The sequence below is a fragment of the Medicago sativa genome, chromosome 7 (genome assembly GCF_051527215.1).
Source record: "Medicago sativa cultivar Bolivia chromosome 7, Bolivia_mono, whole genome shotgun sequence".
NCBI classification, from domain to species: domain Eukaryota; kingdom Viridiplantae; phylum Streptophyta; class Magnoliopsida; order Fabales; family Fabaceae; genus Medicago; species Medicago sativa.
Window position 1 is genome coordinate 25,255,386 of NC_140755.1, and position 23,347 is coordinate 25,278,732.

General features: G+C 33.5%; 2 protein-coding genes across 6 annotated transcripts; both read right to left on the reverse strand.

Moving 5' to 3' along the window:
- Nucleotides 1-7,779: 7,779 nt before the first annotated feature.
- On the reverse strand, nucleotides 7,780-13,038 carry LOC146905132 (uncharacterized). Of its 5 annotated transcripts, none has more exons than XM_085725835.1 (9): nucleotides 12,947-13,019; nucleotides 12,684-12,759; nucleotides 12,408-12,510; nucleotides 12,138-12,259; nucleotides 10,840-10,952; nucleotides 10,303-10,415; nucleotides 9,892-9,978; nucleotides 8,804-8,936; nucleotides 7,780-7,914 (listed from the first exon to the last, which is right to left on the reverse strand). In XM_085725835.1, the coding sequence occupies exons 5-8, from the start codon at nucleotides 10,918-10,920 to the stop codon at nucleotides 8,831-8,833; spliced, it is 387 nt and encodes a 128-aa protein (XP_085581961.1). In that variant the 5' UTR covers nucleotides 10,921-10,952; nucleotides 12,138-12,259; nucleotides 12,408-12,510; nucleotides 12,684-12,759; nucleotides 12,947-13,019; the 3' UTR covers nucleotides 7,780-7,914; nucleotides 8,804-8,830. The 5 variants fall into 5 exon arrangements, 3 of the variants coding, with proteins under 3 accessions (XP_085581961.1, XP_085581960.1, XP_085581959.1); XR_015018710.1 differs by lacking the exon at nucleotides 7,780-7,914 and adding an exon at nucleotides 8,042-8,584 and having other exon boundaries at nucleotides 10,326-10,396; XR_015018709.1 differs by lacking the exon at nucleotides 7,780-7,914 and adding an exon at nucleotides 8,042-8,584 and having other exon boundaries at nucleotides 10,326-10,415.
- Nucleotides 13,039-15,368: 2,330 nt separating this feature from the next.
- Nucleotides 15,369-16,390, reverse strand: LOC146905133 (pentatricopeptide repeat-containing protein At5g27110-like). The gene is made up of 2 exons (XM_085728446.1): nucleotides 15,434-16,390; nucleotides 15,369-15,383 (listed from the first exon to the last, which is right to left on the reverse strand). Exons 1-2 carry the CDS (start codon nucleotides 16,388-16,390, stop codon nucleotides 15,369-15,371), a joined length of 972 nt encoding a protein of 323 aa, XP_085584572.1.
- Nucleotides 16,391-23,347: the final 6,957 nt, after the last annotated feature.

Below are 23,347 nucleotides of genomic sequence, written 5' to 3' on the forward strand. Positions count from 1 at the left end.
TGAATGTTTTTACTACTTGAATTTTTCTGGTTGTGCAGAAGCTACGAAATGAATTTTAAGTGATATATAGTATCTAGAAGCATGAAATATTCTAAAACTTGCAAGTTTTTTTTTTTTTGTCTAATAAAAAGGCACCAAATATAAAGAGATTAATTCAAGTAAATAAAACATGTTAAGATGAAGCTGTCAGAAAATATATCAGAGTTACCAAAATAATACATGATGGACGCCTGTGTTGAAGACACAAATTCAAATAGAATCACGCCCGTGTTGAAGACACAAATTCAAATAGAATCACACACAAACTCTTGTGGACTAATTTTCGTTGTTCAATATACGCCACTATACGAAGTGTTGGGTGAATCTATGAAACTAGATGCTTTTGTTTTATGTCGTTAACTTGAGTTTTTGTGAATGACTTCTAAAAAAATGTTTATAGAAATCTCTCTGTGCTTTTGGAGAATGGTCAGACTTCGTCATAGACAACAACTTACAAGAGGGTGACAAGTTAATCTTTGATTTGGAAGATCCACCAACTAAAATGTATGTCAGACACATCCGCGGCCAGTAAACAACGAAAGGTAGTCTTACTTTTGGAATTGAAGATGATGAGGCCATTTTGGAAATTTAACTTTGTAATCCATCAAACACAACTACTTTAGAATCCATGTTGTATAACTTCTGTTTTAGTTTCGTTTATGGTAGACCTATCTAAGATTTGGTATGTTATGGATCATGGCTTTTTATATTTATAATCATGTAATATCTATATTCGCAATCAGTTCACTTTTAAACGTTAACAAATATGTGTTTGCCAACAAAATTATCCAGAAAAAAGCAATCCACCCCCTCGCGGGTTGACAACTAGTGTTGGTTGAAAAAAAAAAGATATAAAATAAATATGGGTATGTTAGTAAAGAATGAATTAATGTACTTGAAAATATCAAAGGGGTCTTTTAAAAAAGACAAAAAAATTCTCAAAAAGGTCTTATATTTAAGAACGGAAGTAGTATATCAAAAATATAAGTAATGATATGAACAATAACAAAGGTAGTACAAGCTTACATTATAGTTACTTTAGAAAATATAAAGAATTTGATATTAAACCGACTAATCCACAGGGACCAATCCTAAAATCAAAATTTTAAGACAATGTGCAATGGAACTCACTTCAGAGATAACAAAATGAGGACTTCGATAAGTTATTCGATGGAAATCAAGGACAAATTTGAAACAAGGGTATTCCCTTAATTATTTACTCCCAAATTCGTCACTTGATATCAATTGAATAAGTTATCAACCCCTTTGCTTTGAGAGGATTAGGGATGTCATGCGTTCTTTTATAGCCATTATACTACATCTATATTTCATAAAGTTTTCGATGTGGGACATCAGACATGTTTGCTTTGCTGTTAGCGCTGGCTGCAAGTATAACATAACATCCTTACATGTGAGACAATTTATGTATATTACTAATTAATAGATTATTACAACTAAAATAATTTTTTTGTTTGTACCAAAAAATAAAAAAATTGTTTTATAATGTTCAATTGGCAATACTAATCCCCTCAAAAAATAGAAATATTTGATATTTTTAGATGAAACATCATCACTCATGTTAAAATTCAAGACCTCAGATTTGTGTGATATTTGTTACTTCATCTACAAACAAAATACTTCAATCAATTATATAAAAAAAACAACTTTAAAAACAATTTACATACTAGTAATTAACCGAGAAAGCCTTCAAAATCAATTTACACCAAAAAAATTCTTTCAAAAAAAAAATAACCCAAAAAAATTATAAGACGAAGCATCGTTACACATAGGCTATAAAGTATAATTATGAACTTTGAAATCATAATTATTGTATTGTATAATTGTATCATTGACCTTCTAACATCTCCTCAACCTATGGCATACACAGTAATGACTAAAAGCAAGAGCATATCAGCACACCAGTTGGAGATGACGCAGGAATTTGAAACACAAAAATTTAGGATAAAGTGCATATTGTATGATTGTTTCCATGTACTTCAATTTGAATTTGATATACTTGGCCAACATAACATAAAACACAAAAAACAATCATGTCAAATAGAATTTCACGAAACAGAACATGGTGATATAATAATAGGGTGATCTTTGTAGCTCTGAGCTCAAGCAACGGAAATGGCGAAAATAAATGTGGAAGAAGTAATTATATAACATTGTTGATAACCTGTTGTTAATCACACTTTACTAGTTATGCCAGTTAGCCAATGTTGTCAATATCAGATAGTGGAAAATAGCAGATTGTTAAAACTCTGCTATGCAATAGTTAGCGGCTTGTTGACAACATTTTGTATTAGCTAGCGTATCACAGAACAATAACGGTCTGTCCACATCCTGCTGTGATATAGCAGTATCGTGCCACTATATCGGCTATTTAAAAACGCTGAAGTTAGCTAATCTGACACACTTAATTGAGTGCCTTAATTCTGTGAAGAACTGAAGTTCCTGTGTGTAAAACCGGCTGAAAACTATGATTGTGATGTTAAACTATTTTCAGTACAAAACTCCAGATTTCCTATTTCAATTATCTCTATTGTTAAAACTTTCTAATAACCTTGATAAGTTTAAACATCAATATGAAGTCCTGCAAAAATGTTCACTGGCACCGGCACACTAAAGCCTTGTCCTCTGTGTATCTGCTACACCAACATTAAAAACCAAACAGAAGCTTTGAACATGTGGGAGACGAAGATGAGAAATAAGCAAAATTTAAAAAATTTCATCTTTCCCACAATCAGAGAACTGCATCTCTTCAACATCAAAATGATGAAGTGGCGTGTTTGGTCTCTCATAGGGGTAAAGTGGAAAACAGAAATGTTCTGCAGAAAGAAAAACGGCTTGTTTGAAATTTGATTTTTTTTACAGGAAACATAAAAGGCACCACTGTAAATTAAGAATAAGAAAAAATAAGTATAAAACAATCAAGTAGGCAGGTGAGCATGAAATTTGATGTAGCGAAGCGAACACGTGTGCAATAGGGATGAACTTTCTCATAAAGTATCAGTCTAAAGAAAGTATTGGCAGTCTATCCTATCTGTTTTAATTGCAAGAATGAAATATAGACTCAACATTTAGGTCATAACACAATTAGTGACGTCATTGCTGGATAGAGATTTCTAATGTTAAATACCCTTAATTTTCTATTGTACATTATTGTATTGTATCATCAGCTTTCTAATCATGTTATAGGAAGATCTATATATGCTTATCACTTAACAATTTTGCATATAGCTGAGAAAAAATTGAAATATAACAAAGTTACAAAGTACCAATACGAATTAATTCAGATAATTAGTTAGTAACCAAGCTTTATATGTAAATTTGTCAAATGGAGGTAATCATAAACATTTTAAATAATGCAAGCACAAATTCTTTCAGCATCACAAGGGATGCACCTTGAATGCTAAAAATGATTCATGCCATTAAGTAACGTATCATTTCCCGGTGAAAATGAGCCTAAAGATAGCAGTTTATGAGAATGCCCTGAATCTCAATATAATAGGTATTTGAACCAACAAATGCTTCAACCTTCTTCTAATCATGATCCAATCTAAAATCCATCATGAGATCGAAGGAGATGAGAAAAAATAAACCACTACATCAGAAACCACAATTATTGTCTACATGCATTCATTCTCTAAATGCTTTATATTGTTTAATATGATTTGCTGATTGTTTGATTTCGATATTGAAACCTTTAGTGGTTTTGGTCTCATTTAAAAATCTAGTCACAGTAGTTTTAGCACGACGAAAGCGGTATTTTTAGTGCTAAAAAGGTATAACTCAATTCCTGCAATTTCTAGTATTTTTACAATGTTGGATTAGATTCTAGGACGACGAAGGCAGTATAAACATTTTCGACCAGTGTTTTGTGACATAATAGTTATTGAATGTGTTATTTTGATTAGCCAAAGTAAATTATCACAACGATTCTTTCATTAAGCATAAGTTCAGATCATATATAGCTGCTATAAACATGAACATAATTAAACTTACCAAAGAACAATCAAAGAGGTATCTCGATGAAAATCTCATAGAAACAGTTCAACAGAACAAACCAGGTATGAGGTAACCACTGCTTAACTAGGCTGAGTTTAACCAAATCCAAGAAGCTATGAGTACACCAGGTGGAGTTAAAAATAAGAGCAATGCTATTTCAAGCGAGAAATAACATTGCGAGACTTTCACGACCTCTTCACACCATAGGATTAGAGTTTTGCAAAAGTAATGGGCGGTGGGATGAAAAAGTGGGCCTATGCTGCAGTAACTTTTATTGGCATACAAACTGCTCGGGATGCATTCGGGATAAAAATATTCGCTACACCAAGCATTTCCGTAAAAATAATGTCATAAATATTAATGCATCGAAACTGCAAAAATATCCACAAATTTCTCTAATATTAGTCATTTTGGTCCTTGGATATATTTTTAGTTAGTATAATCATCAAATGTGATTTTCGTAGGTCAAATTAGTCCACCAAATAAATCTACTAACAAAAAAGTCATTTTTGCAATTTACATTTTAAACTCTCCAAACCTCGCCACTCCTTTCACGAATATTGTCCAACTGTTTCTGAGCCTATAGATGTTTGAAGGACTTTCTCAAACAGTTTTTCTACCATAACATTTCAATGCATAAGGTCTGTAATAAAAGACCATAAATGACTCTTAACTCCCGAAGATGGAGAATAGAAAACATGATGCGGTGTTCAAGACTTTATAAGTAGAGACCCATGACAAATTTAAAACAAAGAGGTATTCCCATGGCAAAAAACATGATTATTGAACAAATGTTGACCAAAACATCACGATCAACATTGTAGTGACACTTTTTCAACCCATGATTATTGAACTCCATGAATTAAAAATATTTATCTCTATAAGACATTATTACAAACACCTGTTGAGCAATTTTGAAAGACACGCATTTGCAATACATTTATAAATAAAACAATTTTTAATGCATAAGGCCTACAAAGACCAAAATTAACTCTAGCTCCAAAGATAGAGAAGAGATGATAAGATCAGGTGTTCAAGAAGTTATCAGAAGTGACTGTCAAATTTAAAAGAGAGGTGTCTCTTTTTTATCTGCTCTCAAATTTGACATAAAGTCACCTCAGATAAATTCTCAACCCCATTTCACACAAAATAAAAATGGCACACTAACAAAGCTGAAGGAGATGCAATATATAATGCATTTGTCAATTGACTCATCAGCAAAGTCATATTTCACAGAATACAAAGAATGCGTTGGTTTTATAGCTAAGTCAATCTCTACATTTCACAAATTTTCCGATGTGGGACCTCTTTCTTTTGCTTTCAAATTGTCACTATGATATAAGCTAGCCTACAAGTATAGAGTTTCATGTGGGACGTTTTGTATCTATCTAAATATGATACATATTTCATCATGTAATTATCATGCATGTACCAAAAATATAATAGAACAAATAATATTTAAGAAAAAAAGTATAATAGAACAACATAATGTTATTTGGTTGTTGTCATGTGAGCATCAAACACATGATATGATTGTATTTATTATTTTTATCCGGCTCAAAATCTTATTATGACCATGAAACATATTCTAAATTTTTTAGGGTCAATTAGGTCACCGTGATAATCTAAATGTATCATATTATGTTTCAATCCAATGTTTGATGAGACAATACCGATATTGAGTTTCTTTCATTTTATAATAATAATTGTTAAATTTTAAGTGTTCAATTGACCATATTATTAGACCGACATACTCATTCATATTCGAACCGGATACTTCCTACTTGTGTCATTAAGTTTCAACTGATATTTATCAATTGGTCTACAACCAAAAAAATTAATTAATTTAATATCAGAAAATCCTTTAAAAACAATTTACATAATTACGAGGAAGCCTTTTTTAAAAAGTACCTATCTCCGTTCCTTTTTAATTGTCACATTTTGACATTTTACACAAACCAAGACAATCAATAAATGTTGCTACTTTTGATACAATAATTTCTATTTTTACTATAATAACCTTATTTATTTAATATCTCATTACATATATTTCTCTCTTCACAATAATAAATAAGGGCAATATTAGTAAAATAACATTTAATGTTGCATTGAACTATGTAAAGTGACATTTAAATAGGTACAAAAAAATTCTTCAAAAGTGACACTTAAAAATGAACGGAGGGAGTGCTATTTAAAAAGAAAAAGGATAACAAAGAGGATTGGGGAGACAGACACTTCAAGTTCTGTCTCAAAAGACCTGTAAATTATGTCTCTAAGCACAGAATGGATAACAATCTGTCACAGATTATAACTTGCTTCATTGACCTGTAAATATTCATTCAACTGTCTGGAATTGTAGAGTGATGAACATGCTAAATTTCAAAATCTCAAGACCAACTCATACGTGCCAAGTTTTTATCCTCACTCCATTAGTTGGTCCTGTTAAGGTAGCCATATTCATTACCATATTGGAGACATCGGCTTCCAATGCTGCTAAATTTAGCATCGCTAAAACCGGTATTTAACATCATTTTGTACTAAAAATGTATCACAAACCACTGACATTTTCTTCCAATTCTCCTATGCTATAGCGCCACTATCAACATTAAAAGTGTAGGTACAACAACAGAAAGCCAGAAGACAACAAAGTTCTGGTTGATGCTAAAAATAATACACCATGATTAAAATTGGGCAAGCACAATGTATTTCTTTGTACATTGACAAAACACTGTGGATTTAATGTTTAACTGTGGAAAAACTGTGACATCATAAGGATAGTTTCATCTTTTGAATTGTAGAACAATATCCTACTTCGTCGGTACTTCTGAACTTCCATTGGTTAGCAGCAACACTAGTTAAGAGAATGTGTAGTAGGCAACACTACTTCGTCGTACTGCTAGTTACAGTGGCTAGTTCAATTAAAATGACAAGTCGATTTTATTATTAATGTTAAGCTATTGAATCAAGTTACAAAAAAGCGAGAGATGAGAGAAGAACATATTAACCCTTGGATTGAAGAGAAGCGTATAGAAATTGTCTCCCTTATGTGTTCAATTTTGTCTCTCCCAGTTTGTTGAGCTAGAGCTTTTTATTAACAACGATCAACGAAAACAGTTCAACAAAATAGAAACGAGCGAGTATGGAATAGATAGTGGAATTACATGCAGTTTTTTAATCTGCCAATTACTGCATGAACTTGGGCATGTTCCGAGTCAGACTCTGCTGGATTTATAGTGATCCTCACCCTCTTCAATTATTCATTAGCAACAAGGACCAAATTGCTCATCCAAAAACTCCATAGATATAATCAATGACATAAGCACATCACCAAATACATTTTATCTAAATCAATTGAGTCAGAATTGCACGTAATAGTTGTAATATTTGAGTTCTGATTTTTTTTATCGTACACACACTTGTAATATATGGTATTTGTCAAGGTTGCTTAAATCGCAAGTTAACTCGTAGAATTGTACGATTTCTACAGGTCTTGTTAGGAGTTTCGAGTCAACTTGCTTGTAAAGTTGAAATCTAATGAAATGGGAACTGCTAACAAATTTGCACATCTAAATTGCGATTAAACTCGCCTAAACTCACACATGGGAACAAAGTTGTGAAACTGAAAAATAGAGGACTGGACAAAAAACATAAAGCAAAACAGTTCTGCCTTGTCCTCTGAGTATCTGCTACATTAAAAATCAAACCAAACCTTTCAACATGTGAGAGACAAAGATGAGAAAGAATCAAAATTTTAAAAAATTCATCTTTCCCACAATCAGAGCACTGCATCTGTTCAACACCAAAATGATGAAGTGGCGTGTCTGGTCTTTCAAAGGGGTTAAAGTGGAAAACATAAATGTTCTGCAGAAGGAAAAAGGGATCGTTAGAAATTTGAAATATTTTACCGGAAAATGGAATGCAGGATTGTAAAATGAGAAATAAACAAATAAACTAAATAATACACGATGATAGGTGTAACAAGGAGAAATTCTTGCATGATGTAAGTCAGCTGCTCTGCCATTTTATCCATTCTAAAAAATATATAATCCATTTATCAAAAATTACAAATTACAAGTGTAGGTACAAGTACAACAACATAAAAAATAAAAATAAAAAGATAAAAAAAACGAAGTTTTGGTTGATGCTAAAATAAGTCAACAATGATATACATGAAAATTAAAATAAGTAAACATGTTAAGGTGCTTTAGCGGTACTTCTGAACTTCCAATGGCTAGCAGCAACACTACTTTTTGAGTTGCAGATCTTTAGCGGTTTTGGCATCATTTGAAAATCAAGCCATCCAGTTCTTATGTTTCAAAATATGAAGGTATAGCTCAATTCCTGAGATTTCTAGTATTCTTCCAACGTTGGATTAGATTCTAGGATGATAATGACAGTGAACCTAATAACACTTTCGGCCTTTGCTTTGTGACACGACAGGCTTGATCTTTCTATGTGTTGGTATGGTCTAATATAGTTCAACTCCTTTAGTATAATGTTCTTCAACGTAAAACACATCAGAAGACACCTCCTACAGTTCAATGTAAAACAAACAAGATAAAATAGTGCCACATGTGAAAATCAATCTCGTCTGTACATCTGAAATACAATCTTGTTCAGCGCAACTAAAAGCAAGCATAAAAGCAATATCTAACTCAACAGTATGCACAAATCGGAGCTGTAGTAGGCAACTATAATCTTCCTCTGAATGTTAAAAAATTAATAAAACAATAACCAGTTTTTCATATACCTCGTTAACAGCTCTAGTAGGCAACTTTCATATTCCTTTGCAACTGAATCTCCTGTTCCTTTCCCGAAAGAAACACAGTAAAGCCCTTGTCAAAATAGACCAGTTTGATGCAAAACTCGTATATTCCTTGAGGCTGAAATAGTAGTTCAGTGAGTGTAGCATACTTTTTGGCATGGTTAACATTAGGACTGAGCAAAAAAGTACCGCCCGCCCAGAACCCGATAAAACCGCAACTGAATGGGTAATACGGGTCGGTTTGTTACGGGCTACGGGTTCTGAAATGGTCAAAATCAGTTACGCATGAGTTAGTACGGTCGGGCCCGGTTCTAGAAAATCCAAACCATCGGTACCCAGACCCGCCCGCACCATGCAATGTGATAGAGTGAGATAACTTTATGTCACTTGTCAGACAACTTTATTTAACTTTTTCTGGATACTTTCCCTCTTCCTTCCACGTCTTTTCCCTCTCCCAATGTTCCATCCCAATTTTATTCAACTAAATTAACTATTACTTTTATTTTTCTCTCTCTTTCAATCCATTTTGCAGCATATCTCTCTTTCTTCTACAAGATTCATTTTTCAACAAGAGGAGAGAAGAAAACATTTGAAGAAGCATAACCCATAACTCTGTTCTTTCTACTATATTACTTATTTATTTTTAATCTCATGAAACTCATTCTTTCTGTTTGGTCATGCTCTCTCTTTCTATGAGCAATTTGTTTTTCCCTCTTCATATATAACCTCCAAGTTGAAGATGGTTGGCACCACACTTCAAAAAGTTTGGCCTGAATTGGTTGTTGTTTTCCATCGTTGCTGGGTATGCCGACCAACCCACTTGAAACCGCCCGCACTACCCGTTCTTCGCACAAACCGCCACCCGCTCAAACTGGCGCCGTAAATGGTCGGAATTGGTTCCCTATTTTCCATCTTCGGTTTCATTCCGATGAGCAATATTTCAACCGAACCCGGCCGAAACCGACCGATGCTCTACCCTAGTTAACATTTCTGACAAGCAAAATCACTATCTTAATAAACCAGTAGACAGACTTCAGATGGTAAAAGAATGAGAAAATTTAAAACTAACAAACCTCATGATGTCGACTTCCTGAGCAAACTCTATCTGCATTTCTGAACTTACATGCTCAGTCTTGAGAACTTCGATGTCTACTCCCTTGCTGCATAAAACTAACTAAATTAATGTTTATGGAGCATGTGATCCAATCCAAATCTAAATCTAAAACTAAACAATTTTCACCCATTTTATGCAGAAGTATAGGTACAAATGCTAATAGTAAAATATTTTTGTCTAAAGGTATAAAGGTAAAATACTTGAATAATTATACGGCAGTTAACTGAATGAAATGAAGCAAAACAAAACCAAAATCTTGAGTAAGATAAATTCCAATTCAATGCAGTTGCCCAATAGTATCATAAGTGAAGCTTCCATTTACTAATTGTAAGGATTTCATTGAAATTTGTAACAGAACAAAGAGATATACTTGCTGCTATGATCACTTCTCACCTGGCCACCAACTCGCATGCCTCCTACTCCTAAATCCAAACCTTTTAGGACATTTACTCTCTCAGATTGGCCTACATTAAATCCATAAGGCTGCAATAATTTAAGAATGTCTTCATTAATCAATCAACAACAAAATTTTAGTTAATTAGGAACTTTGAAAAGAAAATATATGGAAAGTACTAGTGATATATTTATCAGAGTTAAATACTAATTATCGGCAGACAAATAATTATTATCAGCCTCTCAACCTCAAGAATGCCAAAGAGATAATATATTTGAAAAGCAGGTATATGGAAAGTATCGGTGTTATAGAAGAGATGAGTTAAATCTTCAGATCCACTGCAGCACCGCCACATGAAAAGTAAAGGATAAGTAATCTAGGATCGCCTTTCAAATGGCACTCCTTCTCAATGTACCTTTTGAGGATCAAACAAATTTCGCACTATAAAACTGAACTTAAAATGCAACAATCACTAACAAATTAACAATACACATTACAAGATCTAAAACTTACCAAATAAAAATAACACCGATCGACTTTCAAAGTCGAGTAAAACTCATCATGTTTTCTACTACTTTTGCCTCTACAAGCCATATCTTCTTGTGGTTCCTCTATAATGTCTTTGTCTGCACCATAAACAATAGAAAAGAACAAAATAACGTCATCAATTGCATTCTAACAAATAACTCAATAAATCAATGTTACCAGTGTATAAACAACAAATAGGTGATTCACTTTGTTAGGAGAATTCCAAAGTGATATGCCTATGAAGTTTGTGTATAGGAGGAGGGGTAAAAAAGGGAAAGAGGAGCTGGTGGGGACGGAGGGAATAATTAACTGCACACGTGGCAGTCAAGGAGTGGAGGGAAGTATGGGAGTGAGTGAAGGAGAGGTGTTTAAAGGAGGAGGTCATGCATGATGCAAGGGGCGAATTGGATTGGAGTGTTAGCAGGGACTGGGAGTGAGAACCTTTCTCACACCAGTAGTGGTATTCTCATCTTGGGAATATTGTTTTCATATTTCTTGTAATTGTCATTACTGCAAGGAGTGATTACGCCATCCATTGTCTTAATATTATATAGCTATTGTAAGAAGTTGATACTCAATATTCAGATATTATATAACAGTAATTCTATCTTGAGCTTTCCATCCTTCTAGAGTCTATTACAAAGAAAGAAAGAACACTTTATTAAGAACTTTGACAGAAAGGAGAGAATCTCTCATCCAAAGGTTTCCCCTTCACAATAGAGTTGATACTCTATTCACAAACTTTACATTATTCAAAATATGCTCTTTAGTGGTTTTGGTCTCATTTGAAAATCAAGTCCAGTTATTATGCTCTAAAATTTGAAGATATAACTCAATTACTGAGATTTCTAATATTTTTCCAACGTTGGATTAGATTCTAGGACATCAACGGCAGTGAACCTAATAACATTTTCACCCTTTGGGTTCTGACATGACAGGCCTGATCTTTAACTTCAAATGGGTTGGTATGGTCTGATATAGTTAATATATTTCTAAATCTTATTTTGAACATGCCATCTTCTTAGAAACAAAAAGCTCAAAGAATTTTGCATGAACAGATTACAGATGGGTCGCTATTCTTGAACTTCAGGTATTGATTCTTATGGAAAGAGTTGTTTTGATTACCAAAAGTAGTTTTCATCTTTGAAACAAAATTACTATATATTCATAACAAAATAAAAGAAGCTTATATAGCCAGAGAAAATCATCACTAGTGATTACTTTAATAAGCATTAGTTCTGATCATATATACGTGCTATAAATATCAACAGCATAGAACTTACCAAAGAACCACTAAGGAGGCCCTTTTCTTGGAAACCATAGCTTCATGCATAAACTTCCAGGAACCTATCAGCAGACCAGGTGGAGTTTCTTGGAAACCACTGCTTAACTCGGCTGTCTTTACCTAAAACCAAGAACCCATGGAAGACCAGGTGGAGTTTAGAAAATGACATTTCGGTTTTCAGTACAGAGACAGGAACATGGAAGATAAAATCACTTCCAGGAATGGAAAGTAAAGATTGTTAGGTATCAGGTGCAACAGAGAATATAACCTCTTGAGGTGGTTCCTTCATGATTTAATCAACTTTGTCATTGGACATGGGTCCACCATCACATGGACATCATAGAAGTAGCAATATCTTGGGAATCAGGACACTGATCTAATCAGAAAAGAGGCAAACATTCATGAGATACAAACCTTCCTTATAGAGTAACCTAATTAACAAAATTTAACACGGAAGACTATTAATCCATGATGTGAAACAAACTTGAAATCTTGAGGCTTATTGTAAATCAAAGTAATGTAAAGTACATACTACCAAACTTACCATGATATGTTCAAACTTTGGAGTTTCAATCAAACATGTCCTTGAAATCAGCCACCACTAAACCAATGTGTGCAATCTTGCAAAAACCAGACCAAAAAATATTGACAAACAATAAGGGGTAGAAACACAGGATACATGAAGACTCAAGCACTCCAACAGATTTATTATTAGCCGGAAAATAGTAATATCTATACCTCCTCGCAGAAAAAAAAAAAAAAAAATACAAATTAAGAATATAAGACATGATAAGTGATAACTAGTACCAGTTTGTGGATAGCTTGCCGAGTTTTATGATATACGGATTGAATGAACCTTCAATCAGACGTCGACCACAACATAGTAACAATAAGAGCTCAACAAACTGACACAGCTACATCTGACATATCTTCAGAAATGGAGTTGCATTCTGTATCAACTTCAGCACAATGTTTATAATTTGCTTTTACACTTTTAGCATGCAACACCTTGGAAGATAATAAACCCAAATCTCTCATCTCAGTCAACAAATTCCAATTGCATTGAAATTTACGCAAGTTGAAGAAATTTTTGTAATCAATCATATCTTTCAGCAACTGTTTAACCATTTGAAGAAGGCTTTTTGAGAATTTGGCGAGGGTTTTCATCTCCGTTGGTTTCTTTTCGGGTGATCCTCTGTCTTCTCCGATCGTCGTGACTCATGGTTTGCCCGTGGCCGTTCATGGCTCGTTTGGATACGCCGTTGCCTACGGCGGTGCCCATACCAGAATCTGGAAAGTCTGGTAGGTCCTTCGCTCAGGTTCTCTTCGGTGGTTCTTCCGGTGACACTTCTATGACAAAATTACCTCCCAAGGTGGTTATGGGAGCTTCAGTTCGTATCAAAATTTCACAAGCTGCCTACGAATCTGGTTTGGCTGCGTGCAGGTTCAACCTCCATGGTCGTTTGATACTACACAAAGGGGATTCTCCATTAACGACGCAAGCCTTGAAGCTCAAGCTCAACAATTTTTGGCCCCAATTGAGCAATTGGAATCTGATTCCCCTTGGTAAGGGTTTCTTTGAGCTTAATTTCAGTTCAATTGAGGATATGAAGCAGGTTTGGGCCAGTGGGGCTGTTAATTTGAAACCTGGGTTCATGCGTTTCTATGGTTGGACGAAGGACTTCATCCCAAAGGTTCAGGTACAAACTCACGCACATGTTTGGGTTAGATTCATGCAATTGCCACAAGAATACTGGGGACGGCAGACAATTTTTGAAATTGCCTCAGGTTTAGGTACACCCCTTACCATTGATGAATCAACTCAAACCAGGCGTTTTGGACTTTATGCTAGGGTCTTAATCGATGTGGATTTGCAAGAGAAGTTGTTTGAGTCTGTGATTGTGGAGAGGGAAGGGCATGCCCTGACTGTTATGATCCAATATGAAAAAGTTCCTCTGTTTTGTGCTAATTGTAAAACCATAGGTCATAGTATCCATTCTTGCTCAAAATTGCATGCTGATAGCAATATTCAAACTAATAGAAGCACTCACAATGTGAATCAGAAGGTTCAATCCAAACCTGATACATCCTACAGAAACAATACTAAGCTTCCTTTGCATAAGGTTGCTGATGCTAATGTCAGTGCTAAAGTTCACTATATAGCAGTTGGTAATAAACCTGCTAAGACTCATATTGACACACATGTAGCCACTTTTGTTTCAGCCGATGATTTTGAGGAGGGTGAATTATCAGCTCCTGAAAACAATGATTTGGAGATCTTAAATACTGAACATCATGTTATGATTCCGAATCCTAACAATGGACATAACTCAAGTCTTAATCTACATAATGCTTTTGAATTGCTTGCAAGTGGCTCTGAACATGTTACAGGGGTAGCTCAACCAAATGAAGAGGAATCCACTCCCATTACACTGGATATGTACATTGACAAAAATCCAAATGTGGAGGCTTATTCCCTAGGGAAGGAGATCTTGACTCAAAACACTAACATAGAGGCTTCTGGTAAATTGAGCAAAAAGAACCCTAAACATGTTGCTTTATGCTCCAGCACTCCGTTGCTGGACTCTGTTAATGGGAGGCAGCAATTCACCACTACAGATCCTTCTTCCTTAGTTCAGGGTAGCAACATTGAGAGGATGTCGTTCCCCAATGCTACTGCTGTTTCATTTGGTACTGCTAGAGACCCTACTGTTGATGATTATTTAACGATGCAGCCAATCATTTCTCCTATTACTACCAATGATGAAATCTTAGGGCAAGAAAAGAGAAATTTACAACTCACTACTGGCCCTAAAAATTCCACGGCCGCTTGTTTGAAAGATGGGAAGGTGTTTAGTAAGTTTTGGGGAGATGAAGATACTGATAGCACACTAGAACCTGAAGACATTGAGGTTTTTCCTCCTGATGCTGATAAGGATTTAGACAATCCTTTAGAGATAGGCAAGTTTACAAAACCTGGCAGGAAGCATAGAAAAAGAGTCCTAATGGAAAAGGTTCTGGTGGCATCACAAGTAGTGAACACATCCAAACTCGATCCAAAAAGGGTGTAATTAAAAGCAATCCCAAATATGTTTGAGTCTTGGGATGTTTCATTTTACCTTTCTGCCTTTTGTTAGTTTGCATTTGTCTTGATTGTTTCCCCTCCCTCCTTGTTGGTTTGGGAGGGTTTTGTTTGTTTGATGTTTTTGGATTTTTTCTTGTATAAGGTTCAGGCATCACCTGGCTTTTATATTGAATTTTTAGCTTTATCAAAAAAAAAAAAAACTGTTTAACCATTTGAAGCTCTTTTGCTTCAAGCGAACTGAAAACAATCATATTAAATGTCTGAAACTTAGGTTCCAGACCATTGTTCTTCATCTGGTCATACAATGTTCTGGCCTCTAAAGTTCTTCCACTTCTAAGATGTGCATCAATGCCAACACCATATGCTATACTGTCAAGAGGATATTTCTTAACTGCTTCGGATATAAAAACATCGGAAGCCTGTTCATACTGACCAGCCTTTTTAAGCTCATTTGATATCACAGTATGGATGTGAACATCATCCGTGTGATCCATCGTAACAGCACTACACACTTTAACTGCTTCAACATTTCTGTTTTCAGCGCAAAGTGCACTTAGTAGCCCAGCAAAAGTATATTTATCCGGCTTAAAACCTTCAGAAATCATACGTTCATAGAGTTCAAGAGCACGAGAAGAATACCCAGCCTTAACATATGAGATTAAAAGAGCATTGCAGAACACTAAATCACGACTTATATGTTCGCAACGTTGAACTAATTCGGGTAAGAGATCAAACTGTTCAGACCGACAGATTGCAGACAATAATGAAGTAAATGTATACTTATCAGGTTTAAAGTTTTTTTGCTCCAACAATAACCGAAATACTCTAATTGCCTCCTCGTGCATTCTGGACTTTGAAAGACAATCAATTAACATATTATCAATCACTAAATCAGGGACTATACCAACAGAGTTCATTTTTTGCTCCAAACGTAAGGCACAAGTCACATCGTTGGATTCCATTACTGCCTTAATTAAAGGCGTATAAGTAACAGAATTAGGAGAACAACCACTTTGAATCCTTTTGTCGAACAAATCGTCAGCAACATCAAGCTTACCTAATTTACAGAACTGATGAATCAATACAGTCCAAACATTAACAGACAATTCAATCCCTAAACCAATCATTAAACCCAAAATCTGATAAACTTGCCGAAACGCATTCATCTTACAAAACGCATTCAAAACCGCACTAAAAGTTGACGCGTTAGGACAATAACGCAACCTCGCATAACATTAACAATGTAATTGAAATTAGAAAGGTGAAAAAGCGCAATGTTGAAAGTAAGGAAATTAGGCGAGTTTCTCCGAAAATCTTAAATGCGTTTTTCGGTTGAGAAGCTTTAAACAGAGACTCCATGAGTAAATTCGAAGCAAAGGATAAATAGGGAAAGTTGCACCTATAAGGACAAGACATAGAAAAGTAACCTACTTCTCAAAGCCAATTCCATAGCAAAAACCAGCAATTTGCTATCTCTATGCAGAGCTACAAGCTCAAAAATCAAACATTAAAAACTATAGCTTTGTTAAGAGAATGTATGGTAGCAAAGCTATAGAGTATGCAAGAAATAGATACCTTTTCTTGTAGTTGTAAATTCCTCGGAATTCAAGAAGTGGATGTAGACTCTCCTTGTCATGGAAGAGTTTGGCAAAAACGTGGCGATTGATGAATTTCACACCATTCCCAATTGACTTGTTGAGAGTAGGACAATGGAAAGATGAAGTAATTGGTTCAAAAAACAACTGAAGCACAAAGTTGCAATTAGCATTATATATTCCAAGACAAATCCTTATCCCTAGCTATGAAATGACAATAAAAGCAGTGATTGTATCAGCCATAATGAAAATTGAATCAAAATAGGTTCAGAGCAGATATATTATGCCAAAAATTCGAGCAGGAAAAACATGATTATTCAATTCACATCTCTCTAAGCAATTTCCACCCATATTTGCAATGCATATCAACCAAACAAGTATTGCTCATCAAATACATTTTCAAAACAACATCATACTCTTCAACCTGCGCATAAGAAAGAATTAATCATTACATTCCATGAGACTTTCTATTTCTATCACACATTTCCTCAAACAGTTTATGAGCTTATAGGTGGTTGAAGTTCTTTCTCAACCCGGCAACCCTACTTCTGTGTTGAAGAGAACAAGCAGGAAAAAGAGACCTAAAAAGTCTTTGGAATAAATCTTACAATTGAGTTGTTAAGAGAGTGAATCACGATAGTCACTCCCTCAATAGATATAAACAAATGAGATGTGTGGGAAGTTATCAAAAGATATAATTCTGCAAATTTGAAATATAGTATTCCCTAATTTTGTTTAATCTCAAATTTGCAGAAGGATATCACTGATAAGTTCTCAACCCCAAAACCTCGTAAAACCGAGTGAACAAATCAGAAGGACAGACCCTGATTTTATAGCTAAGCTTATTCACTATATTTCAAAAAGTTCCAATGTGGGACTTATTTTTTATTTTCAAATTCTTCTGACTTTGTTATTAGCTGGATATTGGGACATACGCTGACTTTGTATCACCTTCCATATGGGACACTGTATAATAATAATAATAATAATAATAATAATAATAATAATAATAATAATAATAATAATAATAATAATAATAATAATAATAATAATAATAATAATAATAATAATAATAATAATAATAATAATAATAATAATAATAATAATAATAATAATAATAATAATAATAATAATAATAATAATAATAATAATAATAATAATAATAATAATAATAATAATAATAATAATAATAATAATAATAATAATAATAATAATAATAATAATAATAATAATAATAATAATAATAATAATAATAATAATAATAATAATAATAATAATAATAATAATAATAATAATAATAATAATAATAATAATAATAATAATAATAATAATAATAATAATAATAATAATAATAATAATAATAATAATAATAATAATAATAATAATAATAATAATAATAATAATAATAATAATAATAATAATAATAATAATAATAATAATAATAATAATAATAATAATAATAATAATAATAATAATAATAATAATAATAATAATAATAATAATAATAATAATAATAATAATAATAATAATAATAATAATAATAATAATAATAATAATAATAATAATAATAATAATAATAATAATAATAATAATAATAATAATAATAATAATAATAATAATAATAATAATAATAATAATAATAATAATAATAATAATAATAATAATAATAATAATAATAATAATAATAATAATAATAATAATAATAATAATAATAATAATAATAATAATAATAATAATAATAATAATAATAATAATAATAATAATAATAATAATAATAATAATAATAATAATAATAATAATAATAATAATAATAATTGTTAAATTTTAATTAAATTAATATAGGTCATTCCTCTAATCTCATTTTTACTTAATAATTCGAGTGAAATGCTTAGCTTTGGAGCAGAAATCAAACAAGTTCAAAATTGAAATGTTCTCTAAGGTAAGTGATTTTATTTGAAGCTATCAATGTGATTTCCATTTTTTAAAATTCTAAACATGCCTAATAAAGATAGGAAAAAATGAATTAGTTATGAGAAATGGTCATCACATGACATTGTATAGATGGCTAAATGAATTGGTAATTGGGAAAAATTGAATTAATTATGTGAAATGATCCTCAAATGTAGCACATGCCTTTGTTTCGGCACATATATATGATTATGAAAAATTAAGAGATTCAACGACTTTTATTTAGTTTGTCCAGCTCATAAAACCATACTCCCTCCGTTTCAAAATTATGAGGGTTGTTTTAGTAAAACTAATTTATTTTAAAATGAATCATTTTCAGTTTCCAATGCAATAAATAATTTTTTTCTTTTCAATTGTACCCTTCAATTAATACTATATACGCTACTTTCAAAGTATTGTTTTTTTCTTTAATGAAAAACAAAACAATAGTTGATTAGGATAATTTGGTAAAATATAATCGAAGGGAGTAATATATATAATCATTAGAGAAATTGTTTTTTTGAAGAAATATAATCGTTAGAGATTTGTTTTTTTTACGCAACGTTTGAGATTTCTTATTATTGATTAATGTAGTTTCTAGTTAGTTATTTATTTATTTTTTTGTCAAGTAACTTAGCGGTTAGACATTCATCTTTTTTAAGGTGATTAAATGGGTTGTCCGGTGTTCGAATTCAGGTCCTGCATATATTATGCAACTTCCCTACTAGTCGGACTTATGTTTTCCTGACTTGGCCCCAAGTAACTTAAACCCTAAGTCAAGAAGCACATGTGCTAGATGCTTCAAGATGCATTGGCTGAATATTCATCCCCAAGATATGGAAAATGCGGTTTCGGTGCTAAAGAGCAAGTGCGCGCCCTAGAAAAGGACCAATAAGTCTTTTTAGACGGCTAGAAAGCGCTTAATAGAATATTGAATGTCCAATTAGTTATCATATAATGATTATATAAAGTATGTTCTATACATTTTATAATCAATCAATTTCATTCTATGAATCAAGTTTCTTATTTCTCGCATTCTACTATTCTCAACAATGTCAATAGTTCAGGCTAGTTATTAGCAATTGAGTTTTAAGAAATGTAATGTTTGATGAAATGTTAGGACTCAAGCTGTTATGTTACTTATAATTTCGTTTTCGTAGTCCCAACTTAAAGGGGTGATAGAGTACAATTTGGAAAGCATATAAGCCTTTCAAGTTAGATTTAGAAAAGAACATCCTAAGAGGATGTGCTGTTATTTGAGAAATATCACCTAAATGTTTTTTAAGCTGTGTTTGGAATGAACTTTAAAAGAGTTTCAACGTCATGTTTCCACTTTATATGGAAATACTATTTTTTCAACTACATGGATGAAGATCATATTATGAACTAGAACAATGGTAGACAAAACCTAATATATCTGTTTTCACAATGGAAGAGCATTACATTTCTTCACACATTGCCAAAACATAAAGTGCATATAGATGTTCAAAATTCGAGAAATTCTGGCACCATAAGGATGGTTTCAACGTTTGAATTGCGAAACCATAACTACCTTTTGAGTTGTAGGCCATTCAAAAATTTTCTTTAATAGTTGTAATACCAATTGTTATTGCTTTTAAGGTCAATTGTTAGCTATAGAAGAGGAATATTGAAGATGAAACGAGGAAATTTACCTTTCAGTTGCTAGTTTTCCAAACAAGAATGGTTCTTTTGTATGTATACATGATAGTCTAGTCTTAGGCACCAAAATTTCTATGCAGAGCCCTGTCAACAATTCAAGGTTCAGTTTGAACATAAAATGTGATCCTTTATTCAAAATTTCCATTTGCTTTTATTACATTCGTTTAAGATTTGAAGTCTCTAAAGCTTTAAAGTTTAATATGATTTGCTGATTGCCAGATATGGACACTGTTGGATATTTGTATGTTGGCTTCACTTTTGCCTAGAACAAATATTCACTTCAGATGTGGAACACAATGTTCCAACCTCCAGACCTGGTATGTACGTTCTGTGCTTTGCCTATGTTTACGCACAGGCTTACTTGATTGAAGGAATCCACGCCAGCTTGAGTTGGTCTGAACCGTGTGCAATTATGAGGAGATCAGAACATATGTGATTTCTTAAGGAATTGTTAAAATGACTTAGGAAAGTATTTTTAAGGTGATAATAATATGACTTTTAATGAGCCTACTTTCTAGGAGTTTCCTTATCCGGCCATGTTGATTGAGCAATAAGTCACAGGTTTGATCTGAAGCTTGATTGAAGGGATGACACGCTTTGCTTCAGTATATAAAGGAGGCTGCAAGACCTGAAGAATGATTCAAGACATTGTTTTTTACAAAATAGAGTTTTGTTTAGGTTTTGAGTCTTATATCTTGTGAACCTTTCGTGTATCATCTTGATGCATGTTTATGACTGTACCTTGAGTTATAATACTGTGCACTGCTCCGAAGCTTTTAAGCAAGGAGCTTGGTAGATTGTGAATTGCATCTAAGCTTTTAAGCAAAGTTGCATGTTGTTATTTTTGAGGGTAACCTCATTTGATTTGAGTCTGTAATTCGGGAATCACAGGGGTTTGTGATCAGTTGTAAGGGAGTGAGATGGGATCTCAGATCTAGGAGTTCCTAGGTTGAAGTCTAGTTGGGGTAGGTCCTAGGTCATAAGTGCAAACGTGGTTTACTGAGAGCTTTTGAAAACGGACTGCACTAGTTGATTTCCTTCCTGGCTTGGTAGCCCCCAGAGTAGGTGACGTTGCACCGAACTGGGTTAACAATTTCTCTGTGTCTCTTTTCTTTCGTGTCTGTTATTTTGTTTTAGTATGTTTATGTTTGTTAGCTTAATGTTCTAAACATCATATACAACATTTGTTTTCTGTGTTCAGTGTTGAAACATCATTTAGAACATCTTAAGTCTAACGTGCCAGAATTACAATTGGCATCAGCGCAGGCACCCTTCCTGTTATTGGGTGAGATCCAGAGGAGATCTATTCTGGCAATATGGAGAAAGAAGGAGGTTTTGTTAACAGACCGCCGTTGCTTTATGGAACAAATTATGACTACTGGAAGTCACGTATGAGTGCCTATCTCAAGTCTATCGACAGCAAGACTTGGAATGCTGTGATGAAAGGTTGGGAACATCCAGTTGTTCTTGACAAAGATGGCAACAAAACCACGGTTTTGAAGCCAGAAGATGAGTGGACACTGCCTGAAGATGAACTGTCTCTTGCAAACTCCAAGACCTTAAATGCCCTTTTCAATGGAGTGGACAAAAATATGTCCAGACTCATCAAAAAGTGTGATGTTGCCAAAGATGTGTGGGACATCCTGAAGACAGCTCATGAAGGTACCTCCAAGGTGAAGAGCTCAAGGATTCAACTCCTGACGACCAAGTTTGAAAGTCTGAGAATGCAAGAGGATGGGACTATACAGGACTACTACATGAATGTCCTTGACATTGCCAATTCATTTGATTCTCTTGGAGAAAAATTGTCAGATGAAAAATTGGTAAGAAAAATTCTCAGATCTCTGCCAAAGAGATTTGACATGAAGGTCATAGCCATTGAGGAAGCCCAAGACGTATCCAACATGCAGGTCGAAGAGCTCATAGGTTCTTTTCAAAACTTTGAGCTTGTTGTTGATAACAGATCTGAGAAGAAGGGAAAAGGCATTGCATTTACAGCAAACACAGCTGATGATGAAGGATTGGAAAAGGGTATAGAGGATAAGAATCTGTCAAAGGACTTTGAAATTCTAGGGAGACAGTTTAACAAGATTCTCAAACAAGTAAGCAGCAAATCCAGAGGTAATGGGCGGAACATCAGATGGAACACTGACAGGCAACAAGGTAATCAAAGGTATGACAGAAATGAAGAGAAAAACAGCCGATACAAAGGAGTACAATGTCATGAGTGTGAAGGTTATGGCCACATCAGAACTGAATGGGCAACTTTTCTCAAGGAGCAAAAAAAAGGGATGATTGTGTCCTTGTCTGATGATGAAGGAACAAATGGAGATACAAGTTTGCTATTATTCATTGTGAATTGGCATCCATTTGCCCCTAGAATCGAGTAATACATTTTTGAGCACAAAGCCACTTTCTTGACATTCGCGGGGACAAACCTTCTTTGTCGCATACTTGCTTTATCCTTTTGATATAACTGTCCGTGACATACGGCGGTAACACTTTTAAATCTTCCATTGGAACTTCCGTTGACGGGATTTTGACTTCCATGAGAAGCACTGTCTTTACGTTATATACTGAGGGATGGAGGGGGATTGCCCCTGTTGAAGGGTGTACTGCAGTACAATACCTTCATTCTCCTCTTTAGCCTTGGATATAAGGAACTCAAAGTTGAAAGAGAGTACATGGTTTAAGTGTTCAACGGGTTTAAAATGCATGATTTTGATTATTGATATAAACATTATGATTATGCAGATATGTGAAAATGATTAAAGAAAAAGAATTTTTTTGGTTTTTTGTGTTACCATTTTTCCAGAAAAAGCACAAAATAAAAACAAAGTCGGGATCGAAACACCTTGTTATTAATGATGAAAAATACATGAAGCAACAAACCCTACACAA